The following is a 23,873-nucleotide window of genomic DNA, read 5'->3' on the forward strand; positions in this document are numbered from 1 at the left end:
TGCCCCTCTGTCCTGCATCACACGATGCTGGACTCTGGGTGAGGAATCCGTAGGCAAGAGCTGTGTTTGGTGTGAGGCTGCCGGCGGCAGGTGCTGCAGCAGCCACCCAGGAATGTGGCATTTGCGGAGGGCGAGGAACGCTGGGCTCCACCGCCATGTGCCAGGGCTGCTGCCGGCGCAGGGCACCCCTCTGGCTCCTTTTCTACGGTTGAGAAGAATCTAAAGCAATAGTCTTAAAGGTTACCAACGCCGTCCCAGGAGGTACAAGCTGCCTGTTAAACTAGAACCAGACGGTGGGATGGTGGCTGCCACCCTCGCGGGCTGCGTGTTCACCAGCCAGCAGAGCAGCTGGGCTGAGGCTCTGCAACGAGACTTTATGCACATTCATGAGTATTGGTCATGGGGGACTTTGTTAGTTTACTTGTGGGGCGGGTTTTTTTGTATTGACAAATCAACGCTTTTCATGTATAAACCCGCCTGCCTTCCGAGTCTTTGCGGAGGCGGCCCCGGTGCCGCTGAGGGCGGGCGCGGGACTCGAACCCACGGCCTTCCGCTGCGCGGCCGGCAGCGAGCGGTGCATGCTGGGTCCGTGCGGCGAGGGGGCGCGGGGCACGCCGGGAGCCGTAGTCCGCCTGGCAGCGCCGCGGGCGCTGGGCCGGGCCATGGCGGCGGCCGGGGCCCCGGCGGGCGGCGCGGGGCGCTCGAAGGTGGCGCCGAGCGTAGACTTCGACCACAGCTGCTCGGACAGTGTCGAGTACCTCACGCTCAACTTCGGGCCCTTCGAGACGGTGCACCGGTGGCGCCGTCTCCCGCCCTGCGACGAGTTCGTGGGGGCCAGGTGAGTGAGGGGCGTAGGGGGGAGGGAGGGAGGGGAGGGCGAGTGTCCCGGCGGCAGCTGACCGCCGCTCTCTGCCGCCCGCAGGCGCAGCAAGCACACCGTGGTGGCCTACCGCGACGCCATCTACGTCTTCGGTGGGGACAACGGGTAAGGCCGCGGCGGGCCTGGGGGGAGCAGGCCTGGGCCTGCGGGGCGTCAGGCCCGAGGGGCCGGGGGCCGAGGTCAGCGGGCTCAGCCGCCTCCCGTTCCTCCCCGCAGGAAGACGATGCTGAACGACCTGCTGCGCTTCGACGTTAAGGACTGCTCGTGGTGCAGGTGGGCCGCGCTGTGCGCTCCAGGCTCTGCCCCGCTGCTGGCAGCACCGGGCGATGCCTCTTCTGTCTGCAGCTCCTCGGGCCCGGGTGTAAAAGCTGGGGGCTCTACCAGAGCACGCGAGGGGAAGTGTCACCCCCAGCCCTGGGGCTGTCCCAGCTGAGCTCTGCAGGCTGCTGTGCAGCTGAGCTGTCCGGGAGGTTACTGAGTGCCCCCACACAGCTCCTGCCAGCGAGCGGGTGCTGAGCACCACAGGGATGGGCAGTGCCACGGGTGCCGCTGTTTGTACAGGCTGTGAGCACTGGGAGGATGCGCAGGCAGAGGGACTGGGTTACTGCAGACCCTCAGGGCAGGAGAGGGGGGGTGGGGGGGGTGGGGGGGGGTGGTGGGCTCACAGGTGTCTTTGCTTTGCTCCTTTGCTCTGGAATGTGCAGTCTGTTGTCTTACCTGTGCCTCACTCTCTCTGCCAAACAGCATCATGTTTGTAATGGTTTATGCTTATAGTAATAAGTCTGTCACAAAATCTTAGTATAATTAGGAAACCAAAACTGTGAAAACACTCAGGAACAGTAGAGTAACTTTTCACTATTGGGGTTTTTTGAATCTGCAAGATAGCTTTGAGTGCCTGAAGCATGACAGGAATGTTTGATTGCTGCTGTTCTAAATGTTGTGCAGGGCTTTTACCACGGGGACCCCGCCAGCACCACGGTATCACCACTCAGCTGTGGTCTATGGGAGCAGCATGTTTGTGTTTGGTAAGACAGCAGCAGATTACAGTTGTGCGTGTTCAGAATGATAAATGTGCTGGTACTATTGTTTTGAAAAAAGAATGAGATATTTTTAGGAAGTATAAAAAGAACTTATTCAGTAGCAAATCCAGTACTTTTTATGGCTGACTGTGATTTCAACTTTAGCTTAGAAATACTTTTGCTGTTTTGTCTAAAGTAAAGAAGGCTTGGAACTCATTACCATAGTGTTTCTTTAAGGGTAGGAGTAGAGGAGAAGTCTCCCACCTGTAGTAGTCCATTAGCCAAGTACCTTCTCCTTCTGCTATCTAAACTTAAGTTTTCTTCTAATATAATGAGTAGAAGTGCATATGCTCTATTGCACTTGAGTCTGATGGAATTATTGTTGCCCAGGTGGCTATACTGGAGACATTTATTCCAATTCCAACCTGAAGAATAAAAATGATCTCTTTGAATATAAGTTTGCAACTGGGCAGTGGACGGAGTGGAAGACTGAAGGAAGGTAAGGAGCTGGCATCATTACCACACTCTTCAAGGGGACTTGAGCGTAGTTCAGGAGACATTTAAAACTGCATCGTTAGAATTAGGTACAGTGCTAATAGTAAGGCTGCAGGACAATTTCTGCTGTACTTTCTTGATTAATTTTTTCTGAAAACTATCTTCTGTTCTGAAGGAGTTTTTTTGCAAGGCCTCCATTCTGTAGTGTACCACCTTGGGAATTTGACCAAAATTTATTCCCCATGTTTCTTTTCTGTGACAGAAGGGATGAGAGGAAATGGAATTTTTTCTTTTGAATTGTTTCTTTTTCAAGGATAGCATAAAATCTGTTGATACCTCATAGTTAACAATTTAGTTTTATCAGAAACCGATTTGAAGCCTGTTTATAGTTAAAGCTACACATTCTTTTCTGATTAAAGTTGGACTTGGAGTGCTCTGAAATGCACACACTGCCTTCAGGCACCTTAAGGTGATGTGTGTTCACACAAATTCAGAAGCGGATGAATAAATTGATGAGATCTGTTTGGATCCTGTTGACAGGTTCCTGAGTTCCAGCTTTCCAAGGCAAAATCAAAACCAGTAATGTGTTGTGCCCATTTCAGGATGTTATCTGTGACACTGATTTTGACCCAACTACTCAATGTTTACCACACCCACATACGGGACATACTGTGTCTTTACCCACAAGTTCATTGTGTATTTGAAGTTTCTCAAATGCTGATTTTAGTGGGGAGAGGTACAGGAACATTTATTTCTGTGATTTGTAGAAAGGGATGAGGAATGCACAATCCATTCTTAAGTTACCGTTGCTCGCCGCTGATGAGCACATGCTATGTTTTAGAATGGAGGCAACGTGAGTAATTTCTCTTTCTCGTTATTGTCTGACTTTGGACATTTAGGAGAGTAGTTCTTACTCATATTTTCAAACTCAAATGTCCTTGTCTTTGCCTGTAGTTACAGGTGTGCATACTGCACAAATGACCTCAGACAAGCTAACATTACGTCTACTGGATGTAATAGCATGAGTGGATTGCCACGTTGCCGTAATGATAGTGCTGTTAATTGTCCCGCTACTTAGCTACTTTCCATAAAATACTTTTAAGGGTATTTAAGGCTTGGCAAGGGATTAGTTGGGCTTTTTTTCCCCAGTTGTTTTTTTTCTGTATTCATTAAGGTAATTTTTATTTAATTAAGGAAGCAGAGTGTAAAATTCTAAAACATACCCGTCGGAGGCTTGCTTTGTGTTTTGAGGATGAATGACAGAAGCGATTTCCTGACTTGAAGCCATTTTGTGTAGGGGACTTTATTCTTCTTACACGTGCATTTTACTTGTCATGCAGATCTTCTTCTGATAGCACCTCTGCAGGCAATTTAAGAATTTTTTAATTTTCTCAATTGCAGATTGCCAGTTGCGAGGTCAGCTCATGGCGCAACAGTGTATAGTGACAAGCTGTGGATCTTTGCAGGATACGATGGCAATGCACGGTATGTGGTGGGATCACTCTCTCCTTTGGTGCTTTTGTAAAATCCCAGTCCCTTGCTTTTCAACTTTACAGAGATGTTTTCATATACCAAGTGCTTTAATACATAACTGTAGCTTTGCAAATCCCCCCCCCCTGTTGTTAAGCATTACATTTTTGCAATTCACTGTTTCATGTTCAAAATAAGTATGTGTTTAAAACCTAAAAATATGGTGGCTCAGAATGGCTATAGGGTGTATAATTTGACACTCTTCTTGGCTGTAAAGATGCTAAAGGATCTTTGAAATTTGGCAAATGAGCATTTCTCAAAAGATAGCCACCATGGGTCTTTTGATGTTGCTGATGGCTTACAGAACAGAGCATGTATTTTCTTTGAAGTTGTATGACAGAACTAAGAGCAACACGTCAGCTTTTTCTCTGATAGTATGTCATATTATTTAGGTGGAAGGGTGATGAGATTTTGGATAAGAAAAGACTGGAAATGAGTGATACTGAGAAGTTAGGAGAGTCTGGTGCTTTGTCCCAGATGGCATCTCTTTGCATTTTCTGTTAGTCTATCAGGGAAGAATCAATTTTGAGTACATAATATTTTTTTGTCTTGATGAACTAGAGAAGTACTTTGTGTTGGTGCACAATATTTGCATTGTGAGAGCATACAGAGATTGCCACAAACTAGGAGCTGCCTCAGTGTGCTGGGTTGCCTCCTCTTCAAAGGAGAATCTGCAGAAAAGTTACCAGCTCCTCAGAGTCTCTGGGAGAACTGCTGTTAATTGGAAAAACAGATAGGATGTTTTCTTTATTTCTGGGGGAGGAATTGGAGAAAGATGCATAACGCTGTGGGATTGCTCAGTTCCAGCTTAGGGGGTTCCCCAAGGACCCTGGGTAGCTGGAAGGAGGGACTGGATGAGAGGAGCTGTCTAATTTACATTAAATATGTCTAATCACATCAAAAAATGTCTTTTTGTGGAACATGAGCCTCCCGGCAGATTTGAACAAAGGAAGCATCTGTAGTTACTGTGAGTAACTTGTACTGGGAAAAGCATTGTCAGATACATAGTAGTCAGCAATGTGTCAGGTTACCCACTTTGTCCTCTATGTATTTAAGGTAGGATTCAGCCACATAAATGATTACTGTGGTCAGTCTCGGGGGTTAGCAGGGATGAGTAGAAGGCAGCAGGGTAATAAGGGGTATTTCTGTAAAAATCCTAAAGGTTAAATAGTTCAAATCCTTAAGCTCCAGGCAGAGTTGCTGTGTGCAGCTGTTAACTATAGTGTACTTGTAACCAGAAGATGCTAAAGCCAGCTGGTGTGGTGTATAGAATTCAGGTATAGGGCAAAAAGATTCTAATAGTTTTTTTTCTGCTAGTGAAGTAGGAGATTCTTCCTGTGCAGAAGAAGGAAAGCCAGTAAAATAGGGTCTCGGTCCTTTCAACACCACGAGCTAAAAATTACTGAAAATAAACTGTTTCAAATAATGCATTTTTTGTGTTATAACATAGGTTAAATGATATGTGGACTATTGGGCTACAGGATAGAGAGCTAACATGCTGGGAAGAGGTAAGAAGTTTTAATTCCAACTAACACATAGAATTTTCCTGTTTGGTTTTCATGCACAATTATTTAAAATTTCCTATGCTGGACTGCAGTGCTTTCTCTTCATAATGTATTTGTCACACAGGTGAAAAGAAACAGTTCAAATTTGATTTTATTTGTGTATATGGAAAACCAAGTGTATATTAAAGTGTGACTTTTCGCTTGTGAATCTGTGAACTGGACCTGGACTGCCCACGGTGGCTTTGCTATGTCCCCTATAAAGAGGGACTGCATTTCCCACTTTAACCGCTGCCGCAGGCTGGGAGCTTTGCTGGCTGGCTATCAAGATGAGGGTCCTGACCCTTACAGTAGCAGGGGCTTTAGAAATGTGACCTCCCATCCTTTTCATCCATGATAAAATTAGTCTGTGCAGACATTTAAGCACAGCATTAGTTGATTACCTGTAGCCAGATTTACAGGGACTTGGTTGTCTGCACACATTGCTGCCATGTGGTCTGTCTTATCTGCTGATGCATGGTCCTGCAGCGTACTGAGCATGCATAGCTGCGCACTACTGTAAGACATTCGTAATTTTGAACTTCATTATCTTTCAGATTGAACAAAGTGGTGAAATTCCTCCTTCATGCTGTAATTTTCCCGTGGCTGTTTGCAAAGACAAGATGTTTGTTTTCTCTGGCCAGAGTGGAGCAAAGATTACCAATAATCTCTTTCAGTTTGAATTCAAAGAAAAGATGTAAGTGTAGACAGTTAAGTTGTGCAAAATCCAGATAATCCTTGACTACTTGAGTTGAGAAATGCACATACCTAAGGGTATTGAGGAAGAATACTGCATCTCATGATGAGGAAGGGTGGATAAGGTAAAATATGGACTGTTTTAATGAGATGTTTTCTCACATGCATCAGGTTGGTCTTTTTCAGCAGATGAAAATAGAGTAGATTAAACAGTGAGTACGAATCTTAGTGTATTCAGAATGGGATGCCGAATACTACCTTACTGAAAGTTGTTCTATAAATACCTGACTAGAACCAGAGATCCTGTGAAATACCAGTTCATAGTGAAATCACTTGGAAATGTAAAATGCATAGTATTTTTTAAAATCTTGAGTATTCAATTTGAGATGGTTGGTGTGGCTTTCTCAGAATGTCAACCATTGCTCTGAAAATGTGGCCCCTCTGATGGGTTAAAAATGCTATAAAGTGGGAATGCAGATGCACTGGCCTGTTTTGACAGCCTGGTCTGTCTGGTTACTGGCTGGAGTGGAACCACAACTGCAACAACGACCTTGGCTGAAATCGTGCTGTCGTAGTGAGTAAGTGATACCAAAATGGGGTATATGGTATCAGGACGGTGCCCTTTACTTAGAAGGGGTAGCTGTTAACATGTGTTAAAAAGATCACTGATTCCTCCCTGAGTTGTGGTCTTTGAGCTGCTGGGTTTTACATAAATACATCTGGGTCAGGGAATCATACTGCCTTTATCACATTTTCAGTTAGAAGTTTAGCAACATGGAGCTGACATAAATCTCTGGGAATCCTGCAGGATTAGTCGTTGTCTGTCTCATGCAGGTTCAGTAATTACTGTAATAGAGCTCCTCTTCTTTATTCATGCAATCTGAGTGTTAGAAAACTTACTTTGCAGAAAAGAATTGTAAAAAAATACACTGTTTCATGTTTAATGTCTCAGTTGGACACGAATTCCTACCGAGCACTTACTTCGAGGCTCCCCTCCTCCTCCACAACGGAGGTACGGCCACACAATGGTTGCATTCGACCGGCATCTCTATGTGTTTGGTGGTGCTGCAGACAACACGCTGCCCAACGAGCTTCACTGCTACGATGTGGACTCTCAGACCTGGGAAGTTATCCAGCCCAGCCCAGACAGCGAGGTAAAACTTTCTGGTCTTGATTTTTCCTTTTATGTTCCGTCTCTTTTTGACGTGGTTTTACTGTCAGGCTACGGACGTGTTTTTGACAAGGACATTGACATTTAGCTAAATGGTAGTAGTTCCTTCCCACCAGTGGTTAAACAGATGGAATACTGTGGGCCATAGTTTAAAAGCTAGTCAGTGTCGACACATCTAAAACTTTGCTTAGTACTGTTAAAAGCAATGCCATAAAGCACTTGTAATTCAAGTTATGAGTCAATCGTTATTTGACAAAGATTAGTAATGAATTCACTGTGCGGGCCAGTGGTTGTGTGGCTGACTTTGTGATGCTGTTGAAGCAGAGTTCAAAACTAGACAAGGTTTTGATTATTTCACGGTAATAATGCCTGTGTGCGTAAAATCTTAGAAATTCTGTAATTATACAGAATAGCATTTCCCTTTTAGGTCAAGTGTAAAGTGCTTATAGAGGTACGACTGTAAAATAATAATAGCGATCATAGGGAGGCTCAGAAATGGCTTTTTGGAACATATTTGTGTTAAGAAGGTAGATAAATTAAAAAATGTAGGTTCTTTACATGAACATAAAAAGGCAGTAGACCACAAAGGGCCAAGTAAAACCCCAAATGAGAAAATACTGGGGGGGGGGGGAAGTTAATGGTTGTTAATATATTTCTCTTGGGCTACTCATTACAATTAAGTGATTGTGTGATAAAATGTAATTTTTTTTTTTCATAGCGCACTCATACATACCATCTCTGGGATATCCTGGTACTTCAAGTTGAAGTGCTGAGGTTTTGCAAGCTTTCAGTACACGTTTCAGTTCACATTTCAGTAAATGTGGTTTCAGTGGCCTCTGGTCATTTCATTCCCAGAATGCACAAAAAAGTAGGTTTCTTGAAGCCTGTACAGCTATGCATATGTCCTGAATTTAGAATGGTCATGTTGACTGTATTTGTTAATTTTGATAGATTTTACCTTAAACCATGTTAAAGTACTAGCTGATTTAATAGTAGGTTTAGTGTGTTAGCTACATCTGCAGGGTAGAAATACTTGATCTTTGTGTGTTGTTTAAACTGCCGAGATCAAGGTTATAACTTAGAGATTAATATTATGTGTATTATAATCAAATGCAGATTTACTAATTTTTCTAGAATTGGTATGACAAGTGCTCACATCCTTGACTGTCGCACCGTATTTTAGTTTGTTTGCAAAGACATGTAACTCGGCATTTGATGAATAGGAAAATACCATTTATCCACTGCTCTTAAATTAACAAAGCACGTGGGCCTCATTTGAAAAAAATATTTGACAAAGTATTTCATAGTAGCCTATTTTATCTTTGACAAAGCTGCTTTATTTTCACATGAAATTAATAAAACTGCATCTCCAACTTTTTAAAGATACAGCTGCCTGCAGGAATACAGATCCCGTTCTGATCCTAGCAACATTGTCATTTGACACTTGACTTCCTCAGTCATTGGCTCTTCCTCATATGATTGCTTATTGCTTTCAAGAGCAAAACTACTCCTGACGGTGTTGTAAAACAGCATTATTACCTGACTTATCCCTTGCTAAATTTCATTTCATACTTCAGAGCTCTTTTCTTGGGCTGTCTGTAATCCAGGCAGGTGTCTGTTAGCTGCATGTGTGGTGTTTTGAAGTTTCTTTCACAGTTATAGCATTTAGAGACTCATTTTGTAGAAATAAAAAGTAAGATTGAAGCTCAGCTGAGACACGTGAGAATAAATTTTCTTCAAAACTGATTAACTGCAAGATCTGAGAGAGCTTTGGCGATTTAAGTAAGTTTTAAATGATTTTGTGTGTTCTGGAGTGATAACTGGATCATTTCATAGAATTGTTTTCCTGAAGTTTCTATGAGCTTTTGACAGACTTTTAACAGTGGCGATGAGTCTGTAATACTGTACTTAACTATTCCCAGGACACTTTGAACTTGAAATTTCCTCTTGTCCGTGTCTATGAATGTAATTATTCACATTAAGTTGAAGCAAAATAGAAGATGATGAGTGCAGTGCTGTCTCAGCGCTTGAAGGATTCTGCTTGTGTGTGAGGTGATGGTGACCTGTGTTACTGTGCAGCAGGATAATCTGTCTTGGCTCTTGATACAGTCAGGGGGTTTCCCCTTTTTCTAATGGATGGATTGTATAGCATGTGTTCTTTGTGTGTTTTTCTGTATTATGTTACATGATCTTAGAAATGCCACGATACGGCTTTGCTTAACTGTAGCTAGGTTAACTTTCATACTTATCATCATGTGATGTATTTCCATAATTCTTAATTCTTTTGGAGTTTAGCGTTGAGTGGGTAAAGCCTCTGGAGTCCAAAATAAGAAGGCCTGGTGCTGATTCAGCTGTTAATTCAGCAGTGATTTTTACAGTGCTTTGCAGAAGAGATTTCTTATGCTGAAGGAGAGTGACTGCTGCCATTCCAGTCCTTCCCATCCTCTGAACTAAGATTAAGCCAGCCCCGAGACGCTTTTTTCCAGGTAGTGGCTTGGACTTGTCAGACCTGTGCATGCCAGTGACAGAAATAGGCTGTCAGGTAGAAAAGGCATTTCCCCCTGCTACCCTGTTATGGGCAGTGTGGAAGGTGACAAGTTGCATGAGACTGAAAAATCTTGAGGTTTTTACCTGGAAAAGGTGGCACAATTTGAGCATCAATAGCAGTGGTACAGGGTGGGTTCTGGGAAGGTTGTAGAAGCAGTTCTGGAGGACAGGCAGCAGTCAAGTATTAGGCACTGCAGGTGGACTGAGGCAGTCCTGCATTTTCTGGATTTGGGGTAAACAGGTAGAACAAAAACCTGGAAACAAGTCTGGCAATGGACCTGTTCTAATTCTTTGCCCAGGTCTCTCAAAATTGTTCACAGTGCCACGCTGTGTCGTGGAGGATCGGAAAATGGCTTAGTTGGTAGAAGAGGGGAAACTAACGTGGAACAGGTCGGTACTTAAAAATAAACCAGGAACTCCTATTTTATGCTTTTAGGATGTCTCCAAAATGAATATCAAGACAGGCTTTTTGAACTGCACAGTTGCAATCCATAGCTTCTCATACTGTCATCTTGACACTGTAATATATGTGCATATATTTTACAGAGCACACAGAGCTATTCTGCATCTTTACTGTTAGATGATCTTCACAGTTGGGGGTTCTACTTTTCTAAGGCAGCCAGAGGAGTATCACGTCTGAGTCCATGCCTCCTGCATAACACTGCCAGAGCTTCCTGAGGTGCTGGATTTCCTTTTCACAGAGCTATCAGAGGATTTAAAAAATAATTTAAATAGATTTTTCTTTTTATTGGCCTCGAGTTTTCGTATTGAACTCAAAATATCCTTGGCTTTCTAAAGGTGGTTGGAACGGCATAAAAAAATCAGCAGGCAGTAAGAGGGAAAATGCCCCGTCTTGCACAGTTGCTCCCCAGCAGACAGACACGCATGCATGCAGCAGTTACGGTTTGTGCTACAGCAGAGGAGTGTTCTGCAGGGAGTGATGGAGGAGCTGGAGGTCTAGGAGGGGTGCACATCTGCGAACACAGTCCTGCAGAATCAAAAGTGATGTTTGGAAACAGCTGCTGCCTCATAGGGGACCAGGTGTCACAGGAAGAGGAAGAAAATTCTTATTCCTCGCAATGCTTGAAGGAGGTTGGTGGGTAGTGACACTGTGAATCACTCCCTTGTTACCAGGTGAGTTGCCGTTACATTCCCCCTGACTGCAGGTACTAGTGAGCAAGCAGGTACTAGTGAGCAAACTGTCTTTGCTTGTCTCAAACTTGGCCAGTGAAACATTTTAGTCTCACAATTAGGCCTTTCAATGCCAAGAGCAGTAAAAGTTTCTAACTTTCAAAGCTCTTAATTTTTCTTTTAATAAGCAAAAATGGAGGTTAATGTGTTGGTAATCTTCTCTTGGCTTACTTTGAGGCACAGTTCTGGAGTTTTTCAGATGGATTACAGTGCTGTGGTTTGTGGGCAGCTAGGAAGGATTAAAAGGACTTAGTCATCCTACTGTGGATGAGTCTGCCACAGTCTCCCTGTGCAGAGATCAGTTACGCCTGTTGAGGTATCTTCAGGCAAAAGAAACGTCATTATTATGTGAACAAAACCCTGAATTCCTGCAGTGAGGCCCCTAACAAGATCTGCCTCCAGATGTGTAGCTGTCAGGGTATCATGTTTTGCTAGGAGAGATAAAATTTAGCATTTCACAGTCCAAAGAGAAGACTGGTACTTTTTATGTCTATAAATAATAGATAGTGTTCAGACTTGCATCCTTTTTAGAAAATATTTGTTAAAAATTTAGAATCTTCATACCAGTGACCTTTTTAAATTTGTGCTTGGTAAGTTGGAGAGAGACATCTTGAAAATGTTGGTATTTATAAAAATCTGGTTGTCACTGTAACTATAGTTAATATTGTTGCACAACTCGATTTATGTTTGTCAGGTCTACATTCATAACCTTTCCAAGGGATGTATATTACATGCTTTTATTGAATTCTCCTAGAATAAGCAAAATGGAGACTTAGTGGATGATAGGCAGAAGGAATGTATTTCTGTAGCTCACTCACTGGTAAGAAATTAGAACAATACAGCATTAACATGACTCACATTAAATGGGTATGAAGTTGGATAACTGAAAGATATGAAATACAGTTTCAAATGAGGAGTAGTTACTCTGCTTACGTCCTTTAGGGACTGGTTGTTATCCTTGCATTGCCATAAACTTTTGTCAGTGACCTTAAGAAAACAAAAAATCACAGCTTTCCCCTATTATTTACTATTTGTCCAGAGTTTTGCCAATTAACAGCTAAAGGAACAGTCCACTCGGTGTGATTTGGATTTCCTCTTAAGGTGTGCACAAACAAGATGTATTTCAGTATGTGTGTAAAGCAATACATCTAAGAACAGGGTGTGTGGTCTGTGCTTAATGGTTTCCCTTAGAGTATCCCTGGAAACAATGACTTCAAAACTTCAGTAATTGTGGGAAGCTGAGAACAAGCTCCCTGCAATGTAAAATGGCTGGAAGTGCTGATGATATTCTTGGCTCCAGAAGCCGACATAGCATAATATCATTTAGTACCATAAATACATTACCCCTATGTTTATTAGCTAGATCTTCCAGTATAATATCTCACCATCTTGTGTCCGCAAATCGAGGAGCTTATTCAGAGAAGAAACCTGAAAATGACTGAAGATTGGGAAGCACAGTGACCAGCTGTGAAGCACAGCCTCTTTTAGGGAAGGTTTAGGAAATTAATTCTTCACTGGTTACCTGGGGAACAGAGGCTTTTTAATCTATTGACAGAAGATAAAGCAGGATCCAGTGGCTTAAAGTTGAAACTAGAAACATTCAGACTAAAAAAGAAAAGGAAATAGAAGTTTACAAATTGTGAATAATGAGGCTAACGAACATTTTATCAGAGCTTTTTGGTAGATTCTTCACTATGTCTAAACCAGGATTTGCTATTTTCTAAAAAGAAAGCTTTTCTAAAAGAACGGCTCCGTTTCAGTACTACTTCAAGGAAGTCTCATAGATTGTTCTGTGCAGGAAGTCAGATTTAAGATCCCTAAAGTACTATTATGGTAACCTGATTTTTGAATATACACGATGGTGCCAAAAAGGAGGAAATGGCTGGTCACTTGATTTTTGTCATCTGTTGTTAGATTTCAGTGTGTGATCTTTTGAGATGTGTTCATTGGATTTGGCAATACTCGCTCTTTCAACTGTGTGTAATCCTTTCTGATGAATTATACATGAACACTGCTTTTTAAATTTGCAACTGGTATATTAGAATGATTTTAAGGGAAAGAGCATTTACTGTTTTTCAGTAAGTTACAGATTGTCTCATATTCTGACCTTTGCAGTTATAACAGCATGTGTTTGAATATCATTGTTAAAGAATTTAACTCCCTGTTTCCATGCTGTATTCTCCAGTGAATGTCAAATGGAAAAATCTCATCTTCAGTGTAGAGCAGAATGTCAGATGGTGTCCACTGTCCCAGCCACTACTATTTACCGTAACCAGAAGTGCAAAATCTCTGGAAGAGCTGATATGGCAACAAACTTGTTATTGTGACTTTGCTTTTGTATCTAGTGATTTATTCTGTGTTGTAGGTTTCTTCGTCGTGGTCTCTAACTTTCTGTGCCCTGCCACAATCCATGACAGTCCCTTTTCTGTATTAACTGATTCATATGAGGAACTTCAGACAATTTGGTTTCAGCCACAGACTTGCTGAGAGCACAGTGCCTTCATCTAATCTGTGTAGCCGTTCAGTATCTTGTGGGAGGTGATCAGGTTAGTCAGGAAAAATTTACTCTTGGTAAATCCTTGCTGGCTGCTCCTAGTCACCCCCTTCATGTGGTGGATGTAGCTTCCAGGAGGCTTCACTCCATAACCTTCTTGGGATGGAGGTGTGGTTGACTGGCTATGGCTGGCTGGATGCTCCTCCTCACAGGTGGAAGAAGCCTTTGCCTAGGCTGTGTTGCTAGGTTCATATCGTGCCAGATTTTTAACAGTAATAGGTGCTTCGTGGATTATAAGCAGCCCTTTGTTTGCTCTCAGGTAGCTACAGCCGTAAGCCGGGATGGATGAGTCCGTTGCCATAATTTCAAAGGAGTAACTGTCTAAGGAAAGGCATAATAAAGTCCTTCAGCATTTGCCTTCTCTTTGTTCATTTGCAGAGCTGTATGTCTTGGAAATTCACTCTAAAATGAGGCTGTTCCAATTTTGTCTGAAAAGCATATAGATTTTCTGCACCCAGCACATGAAAACATTTTAAATCCTTAAACCTCCTTGAACTTAAGGAATATCCAAAGCTCGTGTCTGCCCATCTGTTTGAGAGTTTTATGCTGTTGCCTGGTATGATATTCTGGAAGCATTTCTTTATAAACAGCTACCAGTAGTGACATCTCATTTGGACCTTTTTTTTCTAAACCATAAGGTTTTTTTCTAGTTTCAGAGGAAAAATAGATTATTATTTTTTTAACCTTTGAGTTTATGTTGCTTCATCAGGTTTGTTTGTTGATGGCTTTAGGTCTTTTTATTTCATTTTGGCTTAGAGTTTTCAGTGGTATTGGAGGGTAGAGATGCTCATCAGTATTCCTAGATTGTGAAAGAGATCCGAGTGCATCTTTTACTAGCTTCGGAGTTCAGTGCAACAGTCAGCTTCCTTAATACCTACTCATTCATATATGACTGTGAGGAGAGTTAAATTTATACAATTAAAAATGTATTCTGTAAATATAAGGCGGCTTCTGAGAAGCTAAAAGAATGAGAAAAAGAGCCTTGAAACAACTGCAGTGGATTTGATTTTAGCCATTCCCTAGTGTTGCCAATATTGTTGAAATTTCAATCTGAAAAAGCACTGAGAACATGTTAGAATACTTTGAGAAATTAGTAAGAGGTAGAAGATAAGCACCAAAACCAACAACAAGTAGTCACAGCCTGCAGTAGTAGTATAGCTAGTACGTTCTTGAGAGCTAAGAGAATAAATCTCGCTACAGAAAAGATAGATTTTTGTAACTGACCCAGATCTCTTGACAGAGGTACAGAAGAGTTGTGTCTGGACCATGAACAGAGCCAGCTAAAGCTTGGCCCTTGAGGAGCGCACGGCTCTCCAGCGGAGCAGCGGCGGCTGCATTAGCTCTGTGCACATTGCCTGTTCTCACACCGCGCTGTAACCTGTCAGCCGTAGGAAAGGTTGTACTGCATCAGCTTCCAAGGATGTTAGTCAGCCTTGACATACAGTACGGGTTGTCACTTTGCAGTGGTCCAGCTGCCCTGGTTTTTCGTCAAGCCAAAACATGGGAAGTCTGCCTCAGGATTGTGGGAATAGCTGACAGATACTACCTCTTTGCCTTCCTTGTTCATGGCCTCCGTTCTTCCTGCTTGCAGTAAACAAAACCCTCGGCTTCTCATGAAGAACCGCGGGAGGAAGAGGGCAGACAAAAAGCAATAAGTGCATAAGATTTTAATTGCCATATACCTCTGTCATTGTAAAAAACGTAAGAAAATTAGACAACTAATTTGTGAGATTGTTCAGTCACAGTGGTAGGCTCCAAGCAAGACCGCAGTGCTTCTTCTGGACTGATTCTGAATGTTCTGGATACAAGGGCATGATCTTCTGGAGCTTCAGCTGCAGGGGGGCTCCTGCTGCTCCCTATCCAGTCTCTCATGCCTCCCATCTATACTTTTACATACTATTGTTTTTAAATCTTGTAACCAGGTGTCCTATCCAGAAGTGGCTGAGAGAGTATCTGCCCCAGAAGGAGCTCCTTCCTTGCCCTTGGAAGAATGTGGTTTAAAAAAATCTCAGGATGTATTTGGTTTAGATTTCAGCATAACAACAGTTAAACAACCACCTACAGCAGACTTGGAGGTAAAGAAACACTGGGAAGTGAAAAAGACTTCAAAAATGCAAATTAAATTTATTTCAGGAAAGAGAAATAAATTCCAGCCTTGTTTACGCTTTTTCTCCTCCTCTCCTTTTTTCTCTCCTTGAAATATATCTTGAGCTATTTCAGCTTGAACTCTAATCTAAGACCCATTTAAGCCTTGACTCTGCACATGCCGAGTTCTAAATTGCATATAGGAAACTAGTATTGACTTCTGAGTGGGAACTATTCATTTGATTTAATTTTACTTACACACTGATTCAGCTTTATTAAGGACTTCAAGTGAAGCTGAATGTATTCCTGGTGAGGTCAAAATTTAAATCAATGAGTTTAGGGGTTTGCACAGATTTAACTAAGTTTATTTCAAAGTATGTGGAATCAGCCCCAGAGATGATGCTCAGGGCTGTAATCTCAACTATTTGAATGATTGCTCGGCACTCTAGCACAGGGAGAAGCAACACTAATGCACAGCTTTGTAAGTCAAATCAGAACCCTGATGAGCATCACAGGACAAACTCAATTTGTGCTGTCTAGACAGGATATGGACTGAATTTGGGCACAAGAAATGCAAAACTAAAACCCCACCCCACTTCTGAAATACTTGAATTTTGAAAATGATGGCTCAAACCATGCTGGTGGTGTGGAAAGGTGTACTGAAAGGGGAAGCAAAGGTAACTGATGAGATCTTTTCAAAGCAAAGATTCCAGCTTGAAAAGAGCCTCAGATTGCAAATCTCATTAACTTAAATAGAGAAAACACTTCAACAGATGAAACAGGGGAGTGCAGCTCACAGAGGGGTGCCAGCCTGGATCATGAGAGGTGTCAGGATTGAATCTAAAATTCTTTTTGTCAGAGACGGCTAATAAAGTAAGGAGATCACCTTGATTGAGAGGTAAGTATAGGATCTAGAGCTGACAAATACGTTCAGACTGGCAGTGCACCATCATCTGTGATTTTTAGCATTCCCATATGCGCTGGGAATGAGAAGGACAATAGCTGTTTGGATTCACATGTGACCATCTGGCGTTGTGCCAGCAGAAACCCTTACTGAAATTGCAGTTACTGCAAATCAAAAGTGTAGTTTTGCACAGATTATCTCACCTGCCAGACTCAAGTTACATTTGCACAGTGATGGTTTTAGGTAGCAGTTGTTACTATATCAGGAGGACTTTACTGGTAGGTGCACTGGTTTGCCTTTAGTGTTAGGCATACCTGACAGGCCTGGCTCTGCAGCGCAATGGCTCTGTTCCGCGCTACAATCGGAGTAATACTGAGTGCAGTTCTCACCCTGTTATCTGGAATATTTACACTAAGGTGCGTCAGGGAAGGATTGCCATCGCCTCAAGAGAAGTGAAGGTGTGGGAGGAGGCATCTGGTGGACAACAGGATTGGGAAGGCTCTTGCTCTCCCCTTGTGAAAACAGCTCATCTCAGCTACCTCTCCCAAGCACATTTGGCTTAGGAGGCAGGAGGAGTTAGAAGATCGTGCACAGTCGCAGAGCTGTGACCCTGTTGGACATGGGTGAGATAGTTCACTTGACCAGAAAGACAGGCTGGGAAGGTGAGGAGAAGCAGTTGTGCTCCATACAAAGGAGTGCCTGGAGCTTTGCCTTGGGATGGGTGCGGAGCTGGCTGGGAGCTGATGGGTAAGGATCAAAGGATAGACCAACAGGGATGGCACTGGAGGGATTTTAGCTTCAAGTGAAACAGTAAGCAGCAGGAACAGTGTGCTGACTTCGAGCAATTCAGGACATGCCACATCAAAACAAAGTTTTGTGGGACTGTGAAGGGAATATGTGATAAGCGTATTTAAAAAGTTGAGTTGTTTGATTGCTTAAGTTACTGGTAAGTGGCAAAGCTCTGGTTCCTTGACCACTCTGGTACCAAACATTGCAAATTAAAAATCATCCTTATAAGGTTCCTAAACAGATTGAGTTAAATACGATGCGACGAGCAAGTATTGTGTTAACTTGGTTAAGTGTTCAGATGATTCATGTTTTCTTTCTGGCACCAGTTGTTAAAATGCTTTAAGGATTTTTGATAGAAAAAAATATGGTTGTTCAAATACAGTGGCTGATTTTTTAAAAGCAAATACTAGAGAATACTCGGAATTATTTCAATGAAAAGCAAAGCTACAGTATTTTTTTTAAAAAAAAAAAAAAAAAGACAGGGATAGTGACCTGAATAAGTATAAATCAGGTGGCCTGCATTTGATCTCTGACAGAGTAGTTCTGTTTAATTTTTATTATTTTTTTGTTGTTGTTTGGAGAGTTAGTTGTAAGAAAGGTATTGTAACACAGCCCATCTAGTTGTGTAGAAATAGGTCTCAGCAAGAAACTTTATATTTTGGGATGAGGTTGGAGGTCTGGTTGATAAAGGTCACTGATGTATTTTTAAACTACTATAATATGTTTGATTTTTTCAGTCAGTAAATCTTATTTAATTAATGAGATTACTACTAAGAACAAATAGAAGCCATCTAAAATAGATTATATTTGACATTAATCTCATTGTCTTTTGGAGGGGTATCAAACAGGAGCCCAGCAGTAATGTACTAATAAATCAATATTATTTCATAATCTTCCCATCATAGTATTTGTTAGCACCAATTTTAAAGTTTCTTGGCTAAAGTAGCCATGAAGTGTGGCGTGGACAGAAGGTATCTTGTTTACCCAGAGGAATCTGGATGGCTTGTTAAACTGGCACAGGCAAGTGTGCATTTTAAGGTGACCAAATCTGTAGTTTGTACATCTGAGAAAAAAAATATCATTAAACAGGTCCTAGTTACTGCATGGGGGATTGTACCCTTAAAAGCTGTAGTCCGAAGAAAAGAAAAAGTCATGGAAAGTCTGGTGAGTAACAAGCTAAATGAGACCATTGTGTGATGCTGCGGTAAAAGGGGTAAGTTGGTGGTAATGAAAAATGCCAGTCAGCATGGTTTCCTGGAAAATATGTCTCGCCAGATAAACATAATCTTGTTTCGTGTCTGAGTTTACTTGAGTGGTGTCTATAAATATGTACAAGAAGAGAAGATTTCTTATACTGGAGGGCTTCTTGTTTTGTAGGCAAAGATTTAATGAGATTCGCTGCCTGGAAGACAAAACAAGCCTGATCAAACTAGGAAAAAAAAAAAAAGTTACTGTCACCACTTGAAGATGTTATGTGAGATATCTCAGTGATGCTAATTTAATCAGATACCTTATGTGTAACCTCCAGAGAAAATGATGTGGTCTGTCCCATGCAGGAGGGTCATGGCAGCTTTGCCTGGCAGTGACTCCTTCGCTTCAAAATCATCTGATTTTGCAGTTCCCTGGTGAAGTGTGTTGCATGGACTGATGGGATCACCCAGCCCTATAAATAGCTGAGGCTTCCTACAGTGTGGGGTGGCTTTATTTTCAGTGGATCTGGCATGATGGAGAAAGGAGACTTGACTCTGTGGTGCCAACTCTGTAAACATCTCCAGCCTTGGGCTTCTGTGCAGATCCTGGCGTTGCTGGAGGGGCTCCTTGGCCAGGTGGTTCAGCCCCAGGCAGCCCTGAGGAACGCATGCATTTACAGCCTGGAGTTCAGCATCCTGCTGAGTCAGATGATCCTGTGCCTTTCAAGTTCCCCACAATATTCAGAATAAGGTCTGAGTTTGCTTGGTGATAACATTTGCAGAATCTTTGTTTCTAGAAGTGCGTTTTATTTTTCTATGTCAGTGTTGAGTCTGAGTTTGGTAAATGATATATTCTGTAGCTATCATGATATGTAGAGCGCTGTGTACATAGCCTTCTGATTAGAAGGTGCAACGAACGGGTCTTTTTAAATATGACTGTAAAGTGTGTTCTAGATACACCAGGAAACAATCCTATAACATAATAAATGTCAATCTTAGAATGCAAGCATTTGTGTCACTTCAGACTACGTTTATTTTCCCTTCTCACTGTTGATCTGTTGCAGGTCATTTTTCTTGGGAGAAGGCAGCGGCTTTTATTTATTCTCTCACCTATTTTGTCCTTTTCTTTCCCTAGTTACCCAGTGGGAGACTCTTCCATGCTGCAGCTGTTATCTCAGACGCTATGTACATCTTTGGTGGCACAGTCGACAATAACATTAGAAGTGGAGAAATGTACAGGTTCCAGGTAATTCACTGATAAACACGCTCAAACTTCCACACCAATTCTGCGTGAATCCTTCTGTCTCTGGGTGTGACAGTCTCTGGTTTGGCTCACCATGAGCTTGATGGCTTTTGTTTCACGTCCTTCCTGCAGGCAGCCTTTGCATTCCAGATTCGGCTGCCAAAGATTAATGTGTTATCTTTAAAGTCTTTGGAGAAATGTTATCTGGACAGAAATTTTGGTAAGGCCAAGCTCTCCAGTGCCTTCTAAAGTCCTAGCAGAGGCCATGACAACCTAATTTGACAGATTATTGAAAAATGTATTAGACAGGATTTGCCAGAATGTTTAACTGAACACTGACTGTTGCTCTTCGTGTACTGTCACGTTCAGGGTTCCTGGGTCAGAGCATTTTGTATTGAAGTTTTACCTTCGTGCAACACTCCCACTCCCACCGCCCTGGAAACTATGGGAATTTTAAATTTTAAATTTCAGGATACTCACATCAGGTCAAATCCCCCCTATACTCAAGTTTATTTTTATTGTGTGGGACTCTCAGACAAGTCCTGAGAGCAGGTGAGACTCCTGCTCTCCCAAGAACACCAAATCTTGAAACCTGCAAGTTGTGATGAGACACAATTCTTCCCTGTTATCTTTCATTACCCTTACTATAGAGGAAACCCTTGCATGTGTTTTGTTTGCTTGTTATTTTCTACTTTATATACTATAGTGAGGTTGAGTTAAATAAGAAAATCCAGTGACAGTGTATATAGCTACAGTGCTGTTGGATATAGCCGTTTGAAATTAATTCTGCTTCTGTGGGGCTTTATTTTTTTAGTTTTCTTGTTACCCTAAATGCACTCTACATGAAGATTATGGAAGGCTATGGGAAAACAGGCAGTTCAGTGACTTGGAGTTTGTTTTGGGAGAGGTGAGTAGAATTTATTGAAAAGGTGCCAATGGGGGTGTTACTGCATGTGTAGCATGTTTGCCAGGGAAAAGCAAATTGTGCAATGATTGTGCCAGAAACCCTGGGCATGAAGTTTTAAGAGCAGTGTCACTGGTGAAAATTGTGTCTGATTTAGTAAGTTACACTAACCCAGATAAATTTCTAATGCTGCAAAGGAGAAGAAACTTTTAAACTGTGAAGAGCTATTGATCACTGAGACATAACCTGAATTTATCAGAGCACATTATATATAGTGAAAAATTATACATATATGAAAAAGATACTAACAACCTCTGTACTCTGAGGTCCCAACTGTGTCCTGGAAAGAGCAGGTCAGTGGTTTGCAGATCCATGTATCATTTCAAGAGCCATTTTTAATTACTAAAATAAAACAGAATGAGAAAAAGCAGCACAGGGAAATGATTCTCTGGTAATGAGAACAGCTATAAAATTTTAAAAAGAACATATTTTCTGAAGAAAAACATGAGAAATTTGAACTTGCCTGCATTCCTTTTGCAAAAAAAAAAAGTTACAAAACACTTTACAGAGATCAGACAACAGATCCTCAACAACAGATGAAGTAGATTATGAAGAACTATAGCAAAAAACCATACTGTTGTTTTGAAAAGAAAATTAAACCAAAAATCAGATGCAACAATAAGAAGTGGTATCTGTGACACTGAACCCACACAACGGCTTCCACTCAGTGAACATAACAAAGACTTTCCAAATGGTGTTTGCTGTTAGCCTTTAGAGAAAATAGGTGTTGAATTTCATCTGTACGTGCAGAGCAGATGCAAAGTTGCCTTTGATTCTAACTTCAACTAAATGTGTTAGTAACCCGGAGTTCAGCCCAGGTTTCTACAACTCCTGCCATCTCCCACTACCGTGTGATTTGGGTATAAAGTTTCATATGTATTCTTCCTTTGCCTTTGACAGAAGGAAGAACGAGTCCGAGGGCATACCGCAATTGTTACAGCTCGCTGCAAGTGGCTGAAAAAGAAAATCATACAGGCAAGGGAGAGGTTGAAACAGGTGAGTGTTTTAGAAAAGTAATCTTGTGGCAAGGTAACATGTATTCTGCCCAATTTTGGAAATAAAGTTGTCAGGAAAAAAAACATCTGCTGAGACAGACGTAGGGCTGGAGCAGCATCTGGTGATAAGGTGCTCCTGAGCAAGTAAAAGAAGGAGGATAATTAGTATTAGCGTAGGCTCCTGGATGTGTATCAGGCCAGGCAAGGAGTGTAACAGAGAGGAGCCAAAGTTAATCCAGTTATCTGGATTTGGCAGTATGGTTCTTGGGAGCTCTCATAGCAGAATACCCCTGGGGAGGAACGCCTGTCCCTCCCTCAGGGGAGGGTAAAAACTGCATGTCATTGTGGATGGCCAGCAAGATCAGACAGATCAGAGGGAAGGCAGTGTTAAGGTTTTGAGGCTGGCTCTGTTCCCTTTACTTTAGCATTTCCTGACTTTTTCCAGAGTTGAAGGTCTGGTGCCTCTGGTTCATTGTCTATTAATTTTAACTTCTTACAGCTTTTCAGCAGCAAACATTTTATTGCTCTTGAGGAAGTGGTAGCACACAACCTGCAGTAAGACATATGGATGCCTCATTGCCCTTTAGTGAATTGCTTTGCTGCCCCACAGCCCTCCATCTTCACTGAAAAAGGCTGTAGGGAAAGGCTGTCAAAGTGAAACTTGAAAATGCTTCTGTGCAGCACTGAGCTCTGACTTTGCAAGGCAGGGGACTGTGGAACCTGCTCCTACATCTTCCTCCTCCAAGGAAAGGTGCTGTTCCTGCTGAGGGCAGATTTGTGAGCTCAGTGGAATTCATTCTCCCCTTTTTCTGAGGTCCTGCTTTTGAGCTTTATCCAGGGGCTCATGTTCATTCTGATCCGTGTTTGTCACAGGATATGGAACAGTAAGTCTAAGACTGTGAATTCCTTGTTGTTTTGAAGATAATCTTGAAGATAAAGAAATCTTGGGTCTTGAAGAGCATGCAGTCATGAGAAGGATCTTTCCGCTAGTTTGATAATAATGTGTGTGAGCGGACACAGCCTTGTTGCCACATTACAAGTGTGTTTTTCTGTCTCATTAGAAATCAAAGCAAGATATTGAAGATGAGGGACATGCGACATGTCAGAAGGATGGGATTGGTGGGAATGTCAAGTTGTGCCGCCTGCAGCCGCTGCTGGAAGTACCCATCCGAGAGGCTGAGGCACAGCCCTTCGAGGTGCTCATGCAGTTCCTGTATACGGATAAAATAAAATACCCTCGCAAAGGTAGAATAGCAGGATACAAAAAAAATACTAGCAACTGGGCAGCAAACATTTATTTTGCTACAGAGCAGGATTGAGCGTTTGCAGATGCTCTTAATTACTTACCTGAGATTAAAAAAAAAGCAGATTTTTATCAGAGTATACTAACAGTGCTTTGTTTTTTCCAAATTCTTTTCAAACGTGAAGGAAAAGCAGGTTTTTGGTCATTCCAAAAGATGTAACACACACACCCCCCCAACCAACCAACCAACCAACCAAAAGTCTTGTGGTATTTTGAACATTACAGCAACCTGCCTGGAAGGAGTGTGTATCCTGGGTTGGCTTATTTCCTTTTTCTGGTATTATTTTGATTCATTGCAAACTGAGCCCATGCAGAAAGGCAGAGCAAGCTAGGATTTATCTTCTTTTCAAAATACCAACCCAAAGGAATGCCTCAAGAAAGGAAAAATCCATTTGATGCATTCATTGAAGATCCCTGAGTTAAAAACACTTGCAGGCTGGGAGGTTATAGGCAGAGATCTCGGCTCCCACACAGCAGATCTAACTCAGGGCTGTGCTTGAGCGATGGGGTCTGTTGGGCCGTGGGAGTCAGCCTGGATAGCCGGGGGCAGCTCCAGCTGGGGGGCCCGGGGGGGCTGCAGATATATGGCACAGCAAGGTAGAGTGAGCTGCGTCTGTCAGCACACTGCAGGCTTTGCTTCAGCTACGGTCCAGGATCTTTCCTTTCTGTAAAAGGTAGTTCTAAGGAAAATAGTGATTTGTATGCAGTTATCCCAAGGATTTCCTCCAAGGCAGCGTGTCTGAGAGCAAGCCTAATTAGTGGGGACGAGGGAACCT

At 42.3% G+C, this 23,873-nt stretch overlaps 1 protein-coding gene across 2 annotated transcripts in view; it reads left to right on the forward strand.

Annotated features, from left to right (window-relative positions):
- Positions 1–606: 606 nt before the first annotated feature.
- LZTR1 (leucine zipper like post translational regulator 1) overlaps positions 607–23,873 on the forward strand; it is a 34,630-nt gene continuing 11,363 nt past the window's right edge. The window contains exons 1-14 of one of the 2 annotated variants that reach the window (XM_056362062.1): positions 607–838; positions 923–985; positions 1,097–1,153; positions 1,826–1,905; positions 2,290–2,398; positions 3,796–3,879; positions 5,375–5,432; positions 6,023–6,162; positions 7,114–7,315; positions 15,547–15,699; positions 19,728–19,838; positions 20,650–20,742; positions 21,700–21,795; positions 22,856–23,039. In XM_056362062.1, the coding sequence (XP_056218037.1) occupies positions 663–838; positions 923–985; positions 1,097–1,153; positions 1,826–1,905; positions 2,290–2,398; positions 3,796–3,879; positions 5,375–5,432; positions 6,023–6,162; positions 7,114–7,315; positions 15,547–15,699; positions 19,728–19,838; positions 20,650–20,742; positions 21,700–21,795; positions 22,856–23,039 (1,606 nt within the window). In that variant the 5' untranslated portion in view covers positions 607–662. The remainder of the gene's footprint in view (positions 839–922; positions 986–1,096; positions 1,154–1,825; positions 1,906–2,289; positions 2,399–3,795; positions 3,880–5,374; positions 5,433–6,022; positions 6,163–7,113; positions 7,316–15,546; positions 15,700–19,727; positions 19,839–20,649; positions 20,743–21,699; positions 21,796–22,855; positions 23,040–23,873) is intronic. The other variant, XM_056362063.1, reaches the window with a different exon arrangement.

This window comes from Falco biarmicus, chromosome 16 (assembly GCF_023638135.1).
Source record: "Falco biarmicus isolate bFalBia1 chromosome 16, bFalBia1.pri, whole genome shotgun sequence".
NCBI classification, from domain to species: domain Eukaryota; kingdom Metazoa; phylum Chordata; class Aves; order Falconiformes; family Falconidae; genus Falco; species Falco biarmicus.